Here is a 17032-nt window from a genome sequence, read left to right as displayed (position 1 = left end):
TGGTTGGGATTAGGGCCCGGGCGGGTCTCGTGCGTAGTCACCTCCTCGTGGTGAGACCTGGTAATTGATATCTTTTTACAAACTTTAATATTTGTAAAACGATATCAAGCTAAGAACTACGCAACCTACAGTTCAGTTTAGATTGTGAATATTTCTTTCCATTCTTTATTTCGGTCTAAACTGAACTGTAGGGACAATTAGTTGATAAGTAAATTATTGGGCCCCCAGCGGGCCACCGATGGAGGACGAGGGACATGGCAGGGACATCGTGGGATGCGTGCGTCGTAGCTTTAAGTTGCGTGCGTTTAGTTTTAGTTAATTATAAGATCGTCAATATCTGGAACAACGAGGGATCTCGCAGGGACATCGTGGGATGCGTGCGTCTTAGCTTTAAGTTGCGTGCGTTTAGTTTTAGTTAATTATAAAATCGTCAATATCTGGGACAACGATGGATCTCGCAGGGACATCGTGGGATGCGTGCGTTTAGTTTTAGTGAATTAGATGATAGTTATTATTTGTAAATTTACTATGAACGCATTCTGTACAAGGACACGTTTATATAACTTGAAACGAAATCAGGGATTCCTTCTCTCCGCTCTTTTTTTGTTCGCTGTTACTATTGTTACTGTTATTGCATTAGAGTAGATTTTCCAACTTTCATTGTCAGTGTGTCAAGTCGGGAACTGCAGCCTTGTTGGAAAGGACTAGGTAGGTTCTTGTACTCTAGCGTCCCATGTAATTCGGTTCCAGTAATAGAGGATGAAGTGATCCTGTCCGAACAGGCACAACAATTAAGACGAGCATAAACATTGTCTTTGTGTTGTTGTTTTTTACTTCGAATTTCGAGCTACGTTTTACTTTATTTGAGAACTGAACAATTTCATATATTAAAATTAAAACAGTAAAATTATTTTAACTATTAAATACGTAGATTCTTAATAAATTGTTGTTGAATTTAGTATTATAATTGTTAAGAATTACACAGTATAAAGTTAAGGAATCAACAAATAAGTAAAAAATGTTATAATAGAAGTGTATGAATAAAAGCATATAACAAAATACATACATATATATGTATATATAACAATGACTTAGCCAAGGTTATAATATCACTGGTTGGAATCGAAATTAAATTTTGTTATAAAATTATAAATGACTTTTAACATAGTATGTTCCATTTAAATGTTTATGTGATATTATTTCTTTAATTGTTGAAAATTATATGTAATGACTATTTGGTTATCTTACCTCGAGTTGATGCAAAAAATACATGTTTCATCTTAAAGATACAAAACACAAACACAAGTCTAACTATTGATGTAAATTTTTACCTGAGAACTTCCGAATGGTACGTCTTTCTGAATAATTCTTCTGAATAACACTTTCTTTTTTACAGACGAGGTGTGTTTCCTTTCCATGTTCCCGCTTTAAAATCGATCGTGAGAAATATCGATATGCTCAAGAATCGTAGGATGTGTGTTGCATATTTCACCGTTGGGGCGCTGTAATCGCACGTTTTGCAAGAAATACTGAGAATAAAAAATAAAAAACTCTGGTCTAAATCAAATACACAAAATTCATGAGTCGTAAAAAATAACGAAAATATTCATACATTAGATAAAAAATTGTCAATACTTTAAACTATTAATAATTTCGTGAAAAAAAATTGCAGAACAATTAACTTGATTTTATTTTAAAAAATGAAATCTCCACTTTAACAATCCTGAATTTATTTCGATTAAAGATATTTATTTTTACATCATGCAGCAAATGTAAAAATAAAAATACTTTTTTTCTCGAAAATGTAAAAATTCGAACATCTCGTCGAAAAAAAGTTTTCCCATCTCTGAACAACTGTTTTATGATCAAATTAATCATGATCTTATATTGAAATCTACTCTTTAAATTGAGCCCTTAAAACCTGTACGATTTCGCCATTTTACTGAGCATTAAACAGTAATTCATTAATTGTTAACAAATATAACAACAGATGAAAATAATTTACACGATACGATATAACTTTATTTATGGAAATATATACCAAACAATATTTGTGGAAACATTTTTTTGGTATTTCCAAGCTTTTATATAGTCGACTTTATAAGATTGACTCAAACTCTGAAGTTACACACTAAAATAAGTAAAAAACATTATATTTAATTCATATCTAATTATGTTGTTAAAATATATATTTCAATCAATTTTTTAATACCTTTAAATAGATATACATAATCAAATATATAATGAATTTTTCATCTCAATTTCCATCAATCACTGTTTTAAATTATTATATTCCTTTATTGATGAAGTATCACCACGTTCAATTCAATAAATAACTCTCGAAACAGATGTGACAACACTGTCCATATTTTTTAGTTTTAATTCTCATCACTAGTGCTACAGTGCAAAATTTGCCTGAATCGGTACGACAGGATGTGACACGAAAATGATAAAAGAGTCCTGAGACCGCCCTAATCGTGGGTTGAAAAAATAGATTGCATGCGAAGTCTATGTACTAGCACAGACGAGATATATGAATCTCATCTGTGGTGCTAGTAATCTGTTTCCTTGTCGATATTACAGACTTTGAGACACGAAATGCCATTTAATGTCCAGTCTGTTTTATCGTTAGTTCATGGTGCTACTACATATGTATATTGAATCAATAATGTCGCATGTGACACAAAAATGACAAGGAACAAAAAAAAAAGCATTAAATATATTGCCGTCTGTTTTAGCGTGTTCAATAATTGAATTGAACATAATTCCTACAAAAATCGTAATAAATCTCAAATGAATAAAAGACATAATCTCCAAACCGTGGGACATAAAGAAGCGTTGAATGTCATGTCTATTCTATCCTTAGTCAATGCTTTTACGTATCTACGGCGTCTTCGTAAGTTAATTACGAATATTGACATTTCGAAGAAGTTGTTGCACGTTTTTGGTTCTTATAAAACATATTGTATTTGTAATCACTTTGTGTTATATGTACAATATATGTGAAATTGAGACGTTATGTTAGGTAAATTTAAAAAAATATTTGTCTATGTATTATTTTAGTTATTTACACTTGTATGGAATAGTAAATGACATTATGATATAAATATTGTAGGGTTTCTCCAATCGCAATATTCAAACGAAATATCAGTGAAAAAAGTAGTGTAAATTGTTTCCAGAACAATATAATTAAACATGTCAACTCTAGAAGATAAGATTTTAGGCGAAAAATTACACTATTACTGTAGTAGTTCTAGTGAAGATGAAAATGATTCTACAAATTCTGATAAAGAAACAGAAAATGAGAAATATCCGCAAATCATTACAGATTCCATAGAACCATCATTTTCAGAATGGGATGGCACTTCCAGTAATACAGGACCTAAGGGTGTTATAAAAGTAAAATTGCAATTGTTAGTGAAAATTTGTACTAATTATGATATATATTTTAATCTGTTATAATCATATTTCAAGGATTGGCAACGGTACAAACAACTGCAAGTAGAAAAGAGAAAGGAACAAGAAAAAGAAAGGCTTCAGTTAATAAAGAAACTGAGTCTAACATGCCGCAGTTCTTTAGATGAGGAAAAAGAGAAAATTATGCAAAGTGATCCTGATCTTGCTGAATTACTAACTGATGAATTTCTTTTAGAGTATCAGAAACAAAGGATGAAAGAAATGCTTACAAGAACTGAGAAACTTCATTTTGGTAGAGTAATTAATTTGGAAACAGCAGATCAATTTTTAGAAGCAATTGACAATGAAGATAAATCAGTGACAATCGTTGTTCATATTTATGAACCTAATGTCCCTGGCTGTGAAGCTATGAATGGTTCTTTAATATCTGTTGCAGAAGATTATCCTTTTGTAAAATTTTGTAAAATTTTAGGTTTGTACTAGGTTTGTACACTTTACTTTTATATCATTTATACTATGATATATAACATTGCTTTTATTACAGGTTCAGTAGCTGGACTCAGTAAACATTTTAAGAAAGAAGGAGTTCCAGCTCTATTAGTTTATAAAGCTGCTCAAGTAATAGGAAATTTTGTTCACGTAACAGATTATTTAGGAGTAGACTTTTATGCTTCTGATGTTGAAGCCTTTTTAATTGAACAAGGGATGCTTATTGATAAAAACTGTATACCTGTTATCACTTCACATAATGAACATGCGTTATCTGACAGTGAATAAATGAAAGAAACAAATATTTCTCATAATTTTGAATATATTCTTCCTAATATAATTTTAAAAATTTAATGATTATCATTTATTTTTTCTTAAACAACATAAATTAAAGAATTATATTAGATATTAACAGGAAAATGTCTGAAAATAATACTTTTTATATAGAAACAAATTTATATATATATATATATATATATATATATATATATATATATATATATATATATATATATATATATATATATATATATATATATATATATATATATATATATATATATATATATATATATATAAATGCATATAAGCAGTACAAATATTTATATTTATTTTAATACAAAATATAAATTTATATGTAAATGCATCAAGAATTAATTTATTTTTGGACAAGTAATTCAAAGTTTTTCCAATATTTGTTTTTTTTTCTCAATAGCTTTGCAAAAATGTAGATAAGTTTTTAGGACTTCACTATATTCTGTATTTTGTAACTCTTCATATTGCTTTTTCAAGTTTTTCTTTTCTTTAATTTCATCCAAAGTTGCAAATAATTTTTTATCTAAGGTTGTATTCAATATTCTGTATGCATCAATTGTTACTGGGGTTTCCTTATACATTTTTATAATACATGATAACTTTGTAATCTTTGCTTGTACTTCTGCAACTTGTGCTTGCAATAATATGTGTTCTGCTTTCTCTAAGTAAATTTTACTTACGTCCTTATATTTTAAAATATTCCATTTATTCATTAAAGTCTTGCATTTCATAATATCTGCTTCATATTGACTACACAATTCTTCAATTTTATCTTTCCATTGGAATATTTGTATTTCATCAGACTCAAGTATCTTTTTACGCATATTGAAATCAATCAATCTTAGAATTTCCTTCATATTTCCTCCCAATTGTTCATACCTGAAATGTAACAACTATTTTATTCTTTTTTCTCACATCTTCAAACCTTAATCAAACCTTAATATCAATTCATGTATTTTTTCTCGTAGCAATGTTTCCACATAACATTTAATGTCTGATATTTCTTCATAACTAAAATCATATTTTGGTAAATCTGTAATTCCCAAAATATTTAATTCTTCTTGCATATTTTTTGATGTAGATGGCAAATGCATGTATATATTAAGTTCATGGATCAAAAGTAATCTTTTCAATTTGACAACAACATCATCAGACAATGTTCCTTTTACATTTATTAATGTCTCTTTTATACATTCCAAAATTAATTTATTTTTTACATGTTCTGCTATACTATCTTCGCATGAAGCAAGACACTTTATTGTTTTCTCTAAATGGTTAGATTCCTGAATATTTTTGCTTGTATTATAACTCAAATTACATTGTTGTTCAAATAAATTTTGCAATGAATCTACTCTACCAAATATTCGACTGCAATTTAAACGAGAAATTCGGGAAATATCTGAAAATAAATAAAATTTATTTTGCTACATTATAAATTTTATATTTTTATATTATATTTAATTTTAAACATTCTCACTTTGAGAATTTACATACCCAAAATTTGACTTAAATCGCTAGAACTATTCATATCAATTTCTTCTAATTTTCCCTAACTAATTACACAAGCACTTTTCAAATTCAAACGGTTAAAGAAATGATCAAAGTAATAGAGTGTGTACTGTCATACTTTTGTAAATTCTTCATAGATTTGTTAAAGTAGTTTTCATGTAGTATTAAAATAGTACATTTACTTTATCAACTAATAGATAAAGCTAAGTAATATTATAATTATATATTGATACTAATATGATAATTATAGTATGCAAAAGATATAATAAATTATATACTCGTCTTTAGAAGTACTCAAAGTACATCTGTACTCAAAGGATAGTAGATAAAGAACGTAAAAGATTGCATCTACGTTAATTCGTTCATAGCCACAGACGGCGTCTGTTGAATTGTCCTTAACCTGAAAAATGGCGGCCAATATTAATGGAGTATTCACTGAAAATTTACGAAATGCAATACTTCAAAGTAAAGTACTTATTGTGGGTGCTGGCGGAATTGGATGTGAAATATTAAAAAATCTAGTTATGACAGGATTTGTCAATATCGAAATTGTAAGTATTCTTACGTTTGTCAAAATATGTAACTATTTTCTAACCTACATTTTCCCTCCTTTGCTGGTACTCATTGTCTCCCAAACTTCAAAACCGGCATTTATATTGTTACAATATATCGCAGTAATACTATGTACAATATTATGATTTTAGAAAAATACTTATTGAAATTAAACCATTATTGTTCTAACAGCAGTAAGATTATTTTTAAACGTATATTTTATTTTCAGATTGATTTAGACACGATTGATGTTAGCAATTTAAACAGACAGTTTTTATTTCAAAAGAAACATGTAGGAAAATCAAAAGCTGATGTCGCAAGAGAAACAGCATTGACATTTAATCCCGATGCAAAAATTGTTCATTATCATGACAGTATTACAACGTATTTTCATCTTCTTATATTTTTATATTTCTGAAGTAATATATTTTATAATTAATTATGTGTCTTTACATTTACAGTTCTGATTATGGAGTATCATTTTTTAAAAAGTTTACGTTAGTTATGAATGCACTTGATAATAGAGCAGCTAGGAATCATGTAAATAGAATGTGTTTAGCAGCAGATGTACCTTTAATTGAATCTGGTACAGCTGGTTACGAGGGTCAAGTAGAACTCATAAAAAAAGGGTTAAGTCAATGTTATGAGTGTACACCAAAAGCTGCACAAAAAACTTTCCCTGGTTGTACAATTCGTAATACACCTAGTGAGCCAATTCATTGCATAGTATGGGCAAAACATTTATTCAAGTAAGTGTTTTTTAAATAACATTTCTCTTTAAGAAGGCATATAAAAGCATTCTTAAATTTTATGTAGTCAGCTATTTGGTGAAGAGGATCCTGATCAGGATGTATCTCCAGATACTGCTGATCCAGAAGCAGCAGGTAATAATATTTGAGCTTACAAATCCTTGTAAAGTAATGTACATATATAGAAATTATATATTATAGACTCTGCAGGCCAAGGTGCTTTAAACTCAGAATCAAATGAAAAAGGAAATGTTGATAGAACATCAACTAGAGGTTGGGCACAATCATGTAATTATGATTCAGAGAAATTATTTACAAAATTATTCCATGATGATATAAAATATTTGCTAAGTATGGATAATTTATGGAAGAAAAGAAGACCACCTATTCCTTTAAGTTGGAAAGAATTACCAGATGGAGGTCTGTAAAATGATTGGAATCGTCTATTTCTATTTGATTGAAAACATATATTTCATCTTACAATATTACAATTATATTACAATTTTATCAAAATCTTTTACAATATAGTACCAGGATGCAGTAAAGAAGTAAATGAACCCGGCTTAAAAGATCAACAACGTTGGAGTATTTCCAAATGTGGTACAGTATTTGCTGAGTCAGTGAAAAGTTTAAGCAATAATTTGAAAGCTTTACAAGAAAAATCACCAAACAACCATTTAGTTTGGGATAAAGATGATCAAAGTTCAATGGATTTTGTTGCTGCATGTGCCAATATAAGAGCTTACATTTTTGGTATACCTCAAAAAACGAGGTTTGATATAAAATGTAAGAAAATAATTACTAATCATTGCAGATAAAAAAATTATATGTTTTTCTAATTTTATTAATATTTTGTAGCAATGGCAGGAAATATAATTCCTGCAATCGCAACTACAAATGCGATAGTTGCCGGTTTAGTTGTTCTTCATGCGTTCCGAATTCTTGAAAATAATTTAAAGGCATGTAAATCTGTATATTTGCGTTCGAAAATGAATCATCGTAATCAGTTATTGGTACCAGAAAAAAATGTCAATCCACCAAACCCAAAATGTTATGTATGTGCACCTACACCACAGGCAGTATTAGCAATTGATACATCAAAAACGACAATCAAAGAACTTGATGAAGTAGTATTAAAAAATAGGTTGAACATGATTGCTCCAGATGTTATGATAGATGGTACTGGTAACGTTGTTATCAGCAGTGAGGAAGGTGAAACTGAAGACAATAATAATAAATTCTTAGAAGAATTAGGAATTAAAGATGGTACCATTCTTAAGGTCGATGACTTCCACCAAAATTATTCATTAACTGTAACTATAGTCTATAGAGAACGGTCAAGTTTAAAAGGCGATAGTCCTGATTTCGTCATTTTAGCCAAAGAACAAGATCTTAAACCTAAAGAAGAAGATTTAGTGAAACCATCAACTTCAAATGGCCAGGTAAATAAAGTAATATATTGGTGCTTAAAAATTTAAGAATATATATAAATTAAGAATTTTATTCAGGTGGAAATATCTGATGACAATGTAATGATTGTTGAAACCGAAACATCATCAGATGTGGCAAAGAAACGTAAAATTGAAGCTTCTGAAGAAAATTTATCAAAGAAACGAAAATTGGAAATTAATGATGTGGATGATGATATTTCTATAATTGAAAATGATATAAATAATGACATGGATAAAGTAAAATCAAATTTCAAAACACAGAATACAGAAGAGAAAAATGATGATTGTTTAATTGTACATGATGATAACAAGTCAATAGTTGCAACATCCCAGTGAGTAAATTAAATACATTGAAATACTTCAATAACTTATAAATTCTATTTTTTGAAATTAATATGCTGATCACTTAAATTTATGTAAAAGGGTATGTTTGTACAAAAACTGTACATACTTACCAATTTCAATAGTTTATATAACTTATTTTGCGAATTACATTTTCATATAATAAGTAAATAAGTTTATAGTACATATAATGACAATGGAAACAAATGGCGTATGTATAATAGTAATCTTACCGAAATTATTTTTGAATGATATGTATTTTAATTTCTACAAATATTTATAAAAATACATAGTGTTTATAATACGTAATTTCATAGATTGTAGTTATGGAATACATTTTTATACAAAAAACAAATAAATACATTTTTCTTACTATAAAATATTATATTTTTCTATTTGATTAAGATGTTTAAAATTTTTTATTTGCACAATTCATGTAGTAATTAACATTGTAATTGTACATTTCAAGATCAATTTTATATTTTTCGTGTAATTTTAAAACTGTATCTTGTGTCAAATTTGCGAAATATTTGCATGTAGTGTCAAAATTCGTATGCCCACCCTGTGTTTCTCCTAATGTAGTAAAATATACTTTATTTTTATCCAGACCAAATTTAGAGAAAATATAATTAATTTGTCTATATGTATAATCATCCAATTTTAAAACATAATTATATCGTATATTGCACACAGCACAATGTGAATAATATTGAGTCCAATGAACATCATCTTTTTCAGAACTTTGTAAAAGCCACACCAAGAATTCTTCAAAAGTTGGTACTATTTTTAATCTTTATAAAAAAAAAAAATGTATTTAAAAACTACTAACGATTAAATAAAACATTTTTATTGCTCTTTAATTATTATACCTTTTATCAGATGTAAATACTTTTTGTTGAAAATTACCAGTTGTTATATTCGAATGGAACAATTCAGGTCTTGTAAGGCGAAATATTTTTTCTGTATAAATCCAAGCTTGTGCAGTATATTTTGAATTATCTGCTATTCGATCTCTAAAAATTAAGAAATGTAATTTTATTTAATAATTTAAATATATTCAAAATATTGAAAAACAGTACCTATATGATGATACGAGCCTTTGAAAAGGATGTCGTACAACAAGAAGTTTAAATATTTTTGTATTATTTGATAAAAGTTGCAATTCCTTTAATGATCGCACCGTTAAAGAATCAACTTCTCTATAAATAATTTAAAAGTTGAAGTAAGAAAAATTAATTAAATAAAAAATGAAAAGTAAAAGTACTTATAATAATTTCGCGTTGGTGGACGATTTTTCATATCAGCAAATAATTTTGTAAAACTTGTTGAAGCTATTTTGCGAATCCAACAATACATTGACTTATGTTCAGAGTTATATAAAAAATGCCTTTTTATTAAAGGAGTTCTTAAATTGTATTTCATACATACATTCGAAATTTGTTGCAATATAGTTGCACTTTCCTATTTAAAAAGAACAATATTAATATACTATATTCAAGCAATATAAAAATCTATTTGCTTACCTGTAAATTAATTGATTCTCCTTTCATTTCATCATGTTCTAAAAGTTCTATCTCTAAATTGATTGATTTTATATTTGATTGAGAAACAGAATATTCTTGTTTTGTTTGATTGTACTTTACTAAAAATAACGAAACTGGATATTGTATTAAATAGGAACTATGTTTTATTTTTAATAAAAAGAAGCAAACTGCAATATATAGAATAACACATAATATGCATTTTACAAATTGCATTTGAAGTGACATAATTAAAAGTGAAGAGAATATTCTGACAGACAACTGTTAAGATTAAAACATCCGTCCGGGAATTGTCTGTGGAAGTGGAATAAAAGATAAAATTTATCTTTTAGTTCCATTTCGCTATTATAATGAAGAAAAATTGAATATTACACATATTATTAATTGAAAAGGTAAAAAAGAAATGAAATCAACTTTTTTTTAAAATCTTTACTACGAAATAACGCCAAAAACATATATAAATCAATGATCTCGATACATATTCAGTGTTAGGCTGTTTCTGTAACTAATAATAGTTCTAATAATTATATGTAATATATGAGTGACGTATATTGTTAATTATAACCAAAATTTTTTTTTGCAACTATAATTATTTTTATAAATTTTAAGTTACGGTTGATATTACGATTTATAATCATTTCAATTATTTTGGATTGTTGCAAAAGTAAATCTTTATCGATGGCAGTAGTCTATATTAAGACGGTATAATTATTTTACGAAATTCAATTATAGAAATTAGCGAATCAGATGCAAAAACAATTATTTATCATAATTCAATTGATTCACAATAATTTTATAATTATTTGTAAAATAGTTCAAATACCAACATGTGTAAAAATTACAAAAATATATAAAAATAGTATCTAATTTGAATATAATAAAAAGATTAAATGAATAAGTGAATTGTGTTAATAAAAAAATACATTCAAATATAACACAAAGTCTAACGAATTGTGAATCAATTCTACAATTTGTTTATTATATATCATTGTATAAAACTAAAGATTAAGTTATTTTTACAATTTCAATAGAACATTTAATTGCTTTTCAACATTAATTTTGTTAAAAATTATTTATGTATATAATTAAAACTTTACTTTTTTTGAATTATTAATGCAAATAATTACATGATGATTAAACACTTGCTATTGCCATGATTATAAATGTCACAATACCTTGAAAACCCTTATTATATGTGCATGAATGAGGAAATAAAAGAATAAATGAACAAAAATAATATTCAAAATTTCTTATCTACGGTCCCTATATCTATGGTGATGATCACGGGAGGATCGATGATCACTGTGTCGGCTATGACGACTCGCTGTTCTCCACAAGAATTCATCTACACTCCTTTCGTAACTACGTTTTTCAAGAGCGGACGCTGCAGCACTGTAATCAGGTGGTAATGGTAATCCATCGTAATATCTAGGTGGTGGCGGCGGCGGAGGTAAAGAATCATATGGATGAGGTGCAGCATAAGGAGGTAAAGGAGGCAATTGATGTTGCATAGTACGCATATAATCTGCAACATATGCTTCAGCTGCAGCAGCTACACCTAATCCAGTACTACCGTACCCTCTGTAAAGTTCATAATTATTAAAAATAATATATTAGATTTACAACATATGTTAAAACACATACATACTTGGAGTAAGGAGAGTCACTTCGATTAAACCAAGTAGCATACCGGTGATGATGATGGTCTCTCGATCCTCTATGTTCATTACTAGCCAAATGAGATCCTCTAGCTAATGATGCTAAACGAGATCGTGAAGTTAAAAAGAGTCTACGTCCTCTACCTCCTCTTGAGCGTAAAAATCTAGGATTGTTATTAACAGGTCTATTATCCCGATATGAACGAGATTTCATAATATGTTTTGCTGCTTCTTTAGATTTTCTCAAAATTGGGGTCATTTCAATTCCTAAAATTTATTACAACTTACATTTATCTACTATAAACTATAATAATTGCATCCTTGCAAAAAAAGAAATTTTATATTTTAATATACCTTCATCTTCTGGAAATAATCTGCATAATTCTTCTGCAACTCTTGGTTCAATTTCTTGTCCATCACGTCCAATTTTAACTTGTTTACCATCATTCCATGGATTATATAAATGCAGTGTTGCTGTAAATGGTAATTCTTTTCTACAAATCCAATCAACTTTAAATACACCACCCAAAGCTTTTGCAGACAATCCAGGTGGTAATACCTAAAATTTATATAAACTTCCTTCCTAATAATATGTGAGGCAATTTCTAAAAATATATTTCTTGAATTAAATATACAAACCCAAGAAATTGGTGCACCATCTCTTCTAGATTCTGTACTTAATCTTGCAAATCCAGCAAATTTTCCAGATTCTTTTACAGAAAACACAAGCAAGACATTCCTTGATTCTCTATAAGCTTGATTTAAATTGGCTTCATTTTGTGGTAATGTACTCCATACCCCTTTAGCCTTTGATAGTGTGACATTTTCAGCATTGTTTGATTTGATAATGAAAAATCTGATAAAAAAAACTTTGAGACATGTTCTTTGCTTTTATATTATTTTACTTATCTAAACATTTATAAACAATTTCAATGAATACTAGTTGAAAAAAAAAGTATATATAGAAGCAGAAATATTTGTATCTTAAAAAAATAGCCAACCTTGCATCTCTAAACAAATAATTTAATTTTGTCGCATAATCATAACTCTTAGTAACTCCTTTGCTCTCCTTAGATCTTGCACGTTTTGTTTCAGGGCTAGAAGATTTAGACTCTCTGGATCTAGCACGTTTCCCTCTGTTTTTCCGATTACGTTTATTATCTCCACGTGAAGATTTTGTTGAAACAGAGCTTATGCTTGGTTGACTAGAATCAGAATTTGAACTGCTAGATGAAACTTCACTACGTGTGTCATAAGTTTCATCTGCAGCAATTTTTAATTCATCCACTATATCATTTTCCCCGCAGCTCAGATTTAAGTTGTCCCCGTCTGTATTATTGTCCATTTTTTCACTTTTTATTTGATCACTTTCACTATTGGTCAAAAATACGTTGTCACTTGTCCCGTCATCCAGGCTTTGTATTTCTGGATTTTTCGGGTTTTCTTGTGTGAAGAGAGAGCCAATGCAGTTCTGGTGCCTTTAAATCTTTTCTGAAACGCAAATATAAAAAAAGGCTTACTAGATGGAGATCCAGTATGCAATAATACTTGTCCAAGAACAATATCATATTTGAATGGATCTTGTAGGTTTTATAATAATTATGTGGTAGGAAATAATGTAGTAACATTTTTAGTATATGAGAAGAAAAGTTCAGAAGATTGCACATGAAATCCGATTTAAAGTCACTGTAGTAAAAAGTCCATTTGTCAAAATGTTTAATATTAAAATTGTCCTTATGCAGTTTAATTAAAACATTTATAAGTCTCATAGAAGTTTTTAATGTATATCTACTATTGCTGCAAGACCTCAAGGATTTCTTGCTTCAAGTAGATATAAATTATGCCTAATACTGCTAAGTTTTTATTTTGCTAAAAACAATGTTCGGCAAAGGAAAAGTTCCTTTTTTTTAATAATTCACGAACATGTAAGTCCATGTATAAATTAAAAATAAATGTGCTCTTAAATGTTGCAGAGATTTTCTTTCTTTAATTTAACAGAGTGTAGTAACACAATTCTTGTTGCTCTATAAAACACAAGTATTTCTTTCAAACTTTGTATATGAAAGTTTATTATAAAGTTTATTATAAGTAGATAGTCTTGCTAGAATGTGCTTTTTAGCCTATTTAATGTGGGAAGGCGAGGAGTCTTCGAGTTTTTCTGTATTTCAGATAATAACACATCATACTCATTTGGTCTCTATAGCCTTTGAAACGCGAAGGCTATGCTTAGGAAAGTTCGTTGTAAATCTTATTCTTAATAGCAATGTCAGCACCACAGAACATACTCAAAACCATCATTTTCATCATGGATTTTATTAAGAAAGTTCATGTTTTATAAACATAAGTCCTTGATGTTATAAACCTTTTACGCAGCTCGTACACACTTACGTGCACACTCGTTCTTCACTTAACACACTTCGCACCTCACGCAAGAATGCTCAATAATTATCATGTGTTTAACAATTATTCCTATTATTTCTTTACACGAAATACACAGAAAATCTCCATAAGGGATTGTGTTCCCTTTTTCATGAAAACATAGTAACTGATTATCTCCTCACGCATAAACCATGGCGTCCATTATATGACGTGTTCATTACGATCGATAGAAGGAAATTGTAGTTGAAAATTCAAACCGAAACAAATTTTAATATTTCTAATATTTCTATTTTTTAAATTTTCTGCGAATTTGTATGTTTTCCATTAAAAGTTATCTTTCTTGGATATAAAAAATAGAATTTCGAGTGACGATAATGTAAATTTCTTAAATAGGCTAAATACATTATAAATTTCCATCTTGCTGATCTATTGAAGATCATTCATTTAAATTTATTACTTAGCGTTATGACGGTGTATTTGAATATTAAATGTAAAAAACATGTAGAATGAGAATAAAATATATATTCTTTTTGGTGTATATGTAAAATTTCTCAGAATTAAAATCCCTAGTATCACCCATGGTCGCCATCTCTAAAAAGAAATGACGACCATCTTGGATCATTTTTCACGGGTTGTTGACACGGGAAGATTACAGCCGGCCGTGAAAGTGTTTCGCGATGTAAAATTATTCATAATTAATTCCCGGAAATAAGTAGTGGTCATTTAAAAACTAGAATTAAAAGTAAGACACCGGTTTATGTATTTAAAATTATTGTGCAAGTATTATTATATATGAAAATATAAAAAAATTTGTGAGAATAAGCGTCTGTCATGAATATAAGCAATCTTGACAAAGTCGACAGTTAAGTCTTATCGTATTTACCCAGAATTTGATAAAACAGTATTTTTGCGGTTGTGTTTGTACATGTGAGAGAAAAGTTGTGTTGCTAAAAAAGAGAAGATAAAAAACACTGAAAATACATGTCACGAAGGAAAATGGTCTCGTGCACATGGTGACACCTCTGGTTAGTTTTTACTTTCTATAAACAATTTGTCATACTTTATTATAAAAGTAATTTGGCTCGATCGCGTGTATATTACTCTGTCGTGAATTGCAAGTTAGTTAAAAAATTATATATGAAGAAAAGAATTTTTCAATGATTATTACTATTACTATTGTAAGTTTTTTGTAAGACTCAAATTTATTGGTCTGATAGCTGCTTATAATGGCGAAATATAACGTACGTTTACTTGAACTTTTGTAAATATTATTTGATTACTCATGCTGAATTATTCGCATTATAACATTTTAATTTTTATACATACAGAATTATTGTCAGAACTTCTAAATAATATTTAAAGTTTATCAATGCTTATTTTCAAGCTTAAAACTAACATGTAATAATCATTGTTGAAAAATTTATAATATGAAATAAATATTTTAATTTATGTATAACAAATTATAATAAATTATTTTTAATTTATATGTTAAAAATTAATTTATGTATATACAATGTGATCAACCAAAAACTTGTATAATAAAAAACTAGCATGTAAATTTTTTAAATTTATTTATTGAATTAAAAATTGTAGATTTGCTTTTAATGCCATAATTCATTGAAAGCAACACTTAATATTAATGCTAATAAATATTATCAATATATCATCCTATAATCAATATAATTTTTAATAGCATCAGCAAACACTCTTAATTATAAAGTGTCATATCATTTTTCTTCATGTTTAGTATATTTGAAATAATTATTTAGATATGATAAATCCATATGATGATGTAAGTGATAATAAATAAAGTTTATCATATAATTTTCTATTAAATTCTTTTGATTAATAGTTAATAACATTATGTATTTTTTGATTACTTTGTTAGAATTAGATAATAATTTCCTTTCATTAAATTTACTTTATGCATTAATCAAACAAATATTGGAAAAATAGCAGGATAATTTTGAGTAACACACAAAATATCATGAAAAAAAGATTATGTAAATGAAAAAAAATTTGCTACAGTAGCCTTATTATTTATTTCAAGCTACATTTAACTTTAACCTATTATTACCAAGATGTACACATAATATATGCACTGTACATAATATAAGAATATAACATGTGCATGCTTCCACTTTTCATACTTCAACTACAGAGAAAGGATTCAAGTATTGATTGCAGGAGCATGGTGTGCTATGGCAATAGGAGGAGGGTGAAGCCCAGACAAGACCCCACCTCTTTATGTTATGCTTTCCATTTAAGTTTAACTTAGATCATTTCAGACAATCACAGTAAATATCTCTAATATTCAGTATAATAAAATGCTTCATTAATATTATAAAAAAATATGCTTTTTAGCTCAAACATATACTTTGAGGTTAAAAGCATATTGAGACAAATTAGTGATCTATATAAACATTCATTGACTGTAAATGATTAAAATTCAGTTGTAAATATAAAATAATTTTATTTATAGATATAATATGTTTATATTCTAATGTATATGTTTATATCTTTATGTTATAATATAACATTTGGGTTAATTTATATACAATCAATTATTTTCATATTACATCTATTAGTATGTTTTTTCAGATGATTAAAAACATGATAAATATAAAAAA

At 27.9% G+C, this 17032-nt stretch overlaps 5 protein-coding genes across 10 annotated transcripts; 2 read left to right on the top strand and 3 right to left on the bottom strand.

The window, feature by feature from the left end:
- Positions 1–2646: 2646 nt before the first annotated feature.
- LOC122538319 (phosducin-like protein) lies at positions 2647–4208 on the top strand. 2 transcript variants are annotated; one of them, XM_043672279.1, is made up of 4 exons: positions 2647–2896; positions 3116–3399; positions 3475–3889; positions 3962–4208. In XM_043672279.1, the coding sequence occupies exons 2-4, from the start codon at positions 3196–3198 to the stop codon at positions 4192–4194; spliced, it is 852 nt and encodes a 283-aa protein (XP_043528214.1). In that variant the 5' UTR covers positions 2647–2896; positions 3116–3195; the 3' UTR covers positions 4195–4208. The 2 variants fall into 2 exon arrangements, with proteins under 2 accessions (XP_043528214.1, XP_043528213.1); XM_043672278.1 differs by having other exon boundaries at positions 2648–3025.
- A 346-nt stretch (positions 4209–4554) lies between these two features.
- On the bottom strand, positions 4555–5888 carry LOC122538331. The gene is made up of 3 exons (XM_043672308.1): positions 5716–5888; positions 5158–5620; positions 4555–5100 (listed from the first exon to the last, which is right to left on the bottom strand). The coding sequence occupies exons 1-3, from the start codon at positions 5747–5749 to the stop codon at positions 4584–4586; spliced, it is 1014 nt and encodes a 337-aa protein (XP_043528243.1). The 5' UTR covers positions 5750–5888; the 3' UTR covers positions 4555–4583.
- Positions 5889–5987: 99 nt separating this feature from the next.
- LOC122538326 (SUMO-activating enzyme subunit 2) lies at positions 5988–9667 on the top strand. The gene is made up of 9 exons (XM_043672297.1): positions 5988–6281; positions 6512–6666; positions 6744–7031; positions 7099–7166; positions 7233–7451; positions 7560–7817; positions 7890–8473; positions 8540–8814; positions 9563–9667. Exons 1-9 carry the CDS (start codon positions 6138–6140, stop codon positions 9570–9572), a joined length of 2001 nt encoding a protein of 666 aa, XP_043528232.1. The 5' UTR covers positions 5988–6137; the 3' UTR covers positions 9573–9667.
- Positions 9200–10788, bottom strand: LOC122538330 (carbohydrate sulfotransferase 11-like). The gene is made up of 5 exons (XM_043672307.1): positions 10348–10788; positions 10089–10285; positions 9904–10023; positions 9694–9837; positions 9200–9615 (listed from the first exon to the last, which is right to left on the bottom strand). Exons 1-5 carry the CDS (start codon positions 10591–10593, stop codon positions 9234–9236), a joined length of 1089 nt encoding a protein of 362 aa, XP_043528242.1. The 5' UTR covers positions 10594–10788; the 3' UTR covers positions 9200–9233.
- Positions 10789–11488: 700 nt separating this feature from the next.
- On the bottom strand, positions 11489–14636 carry LOC122538329 (YTH domain-containing protein 1). 5 transcript variants are annotated; one of them, XM_043672302.1, is made up of 6 exons: positions 13650–14634; positions 13025–13514; positions 12663–12879; positions 12378–12582; positions 12014–12290; positions 11489–11946 (listed from the first exon to the last, which is right to left on the bottom strand). In XM_043672302.1, exons 2-6 carry the CDS (start codon positions 13366–13368, stop codon positions 11616–11618), a joined length of 1374 nt encoding a protein of 457 aa, XP_043528237.1. In that variant the 5' UTR covers positions 13369–13514; positions 13650–14634; the 3' UTR covers positions 11489–11615. The 5 variants fall into 5 exon arrangements, with proteins under 5 accessions (XP_043528237.1, XP_043528236.1, XP_043528238.1 ...); XM_043672301.1 differs by having other exon boundaries at positions 14210–14634; XM_043672303.1 differs by having other exon boundaries at positions 14309–14634.
- Positions 14637–17032: the final 2396 nt, after the last annotated feature.

Source organism: Frieseomelitta varia, unplaced genomic scaffold (assembly GCF_011392965.1).
Source record: "Frieseomelitta varia isolate USP_RPSP 00005682 unplaced genomic scaffold, Fvar_1.2 scaffold_984, whole genome shotgun sequence".
Classification (NCBI taxonomy): Eukaryota; Metazoa; Arthropoda; class Insecta; order Hymenoptera; family Apidae; genus Frieseomelitta; species Frieseomelitta varia.
Note: the sequence above shows the minus strand (reverse complement) of the source record. Positions and strands in the feature narration are given on the sequence as shown.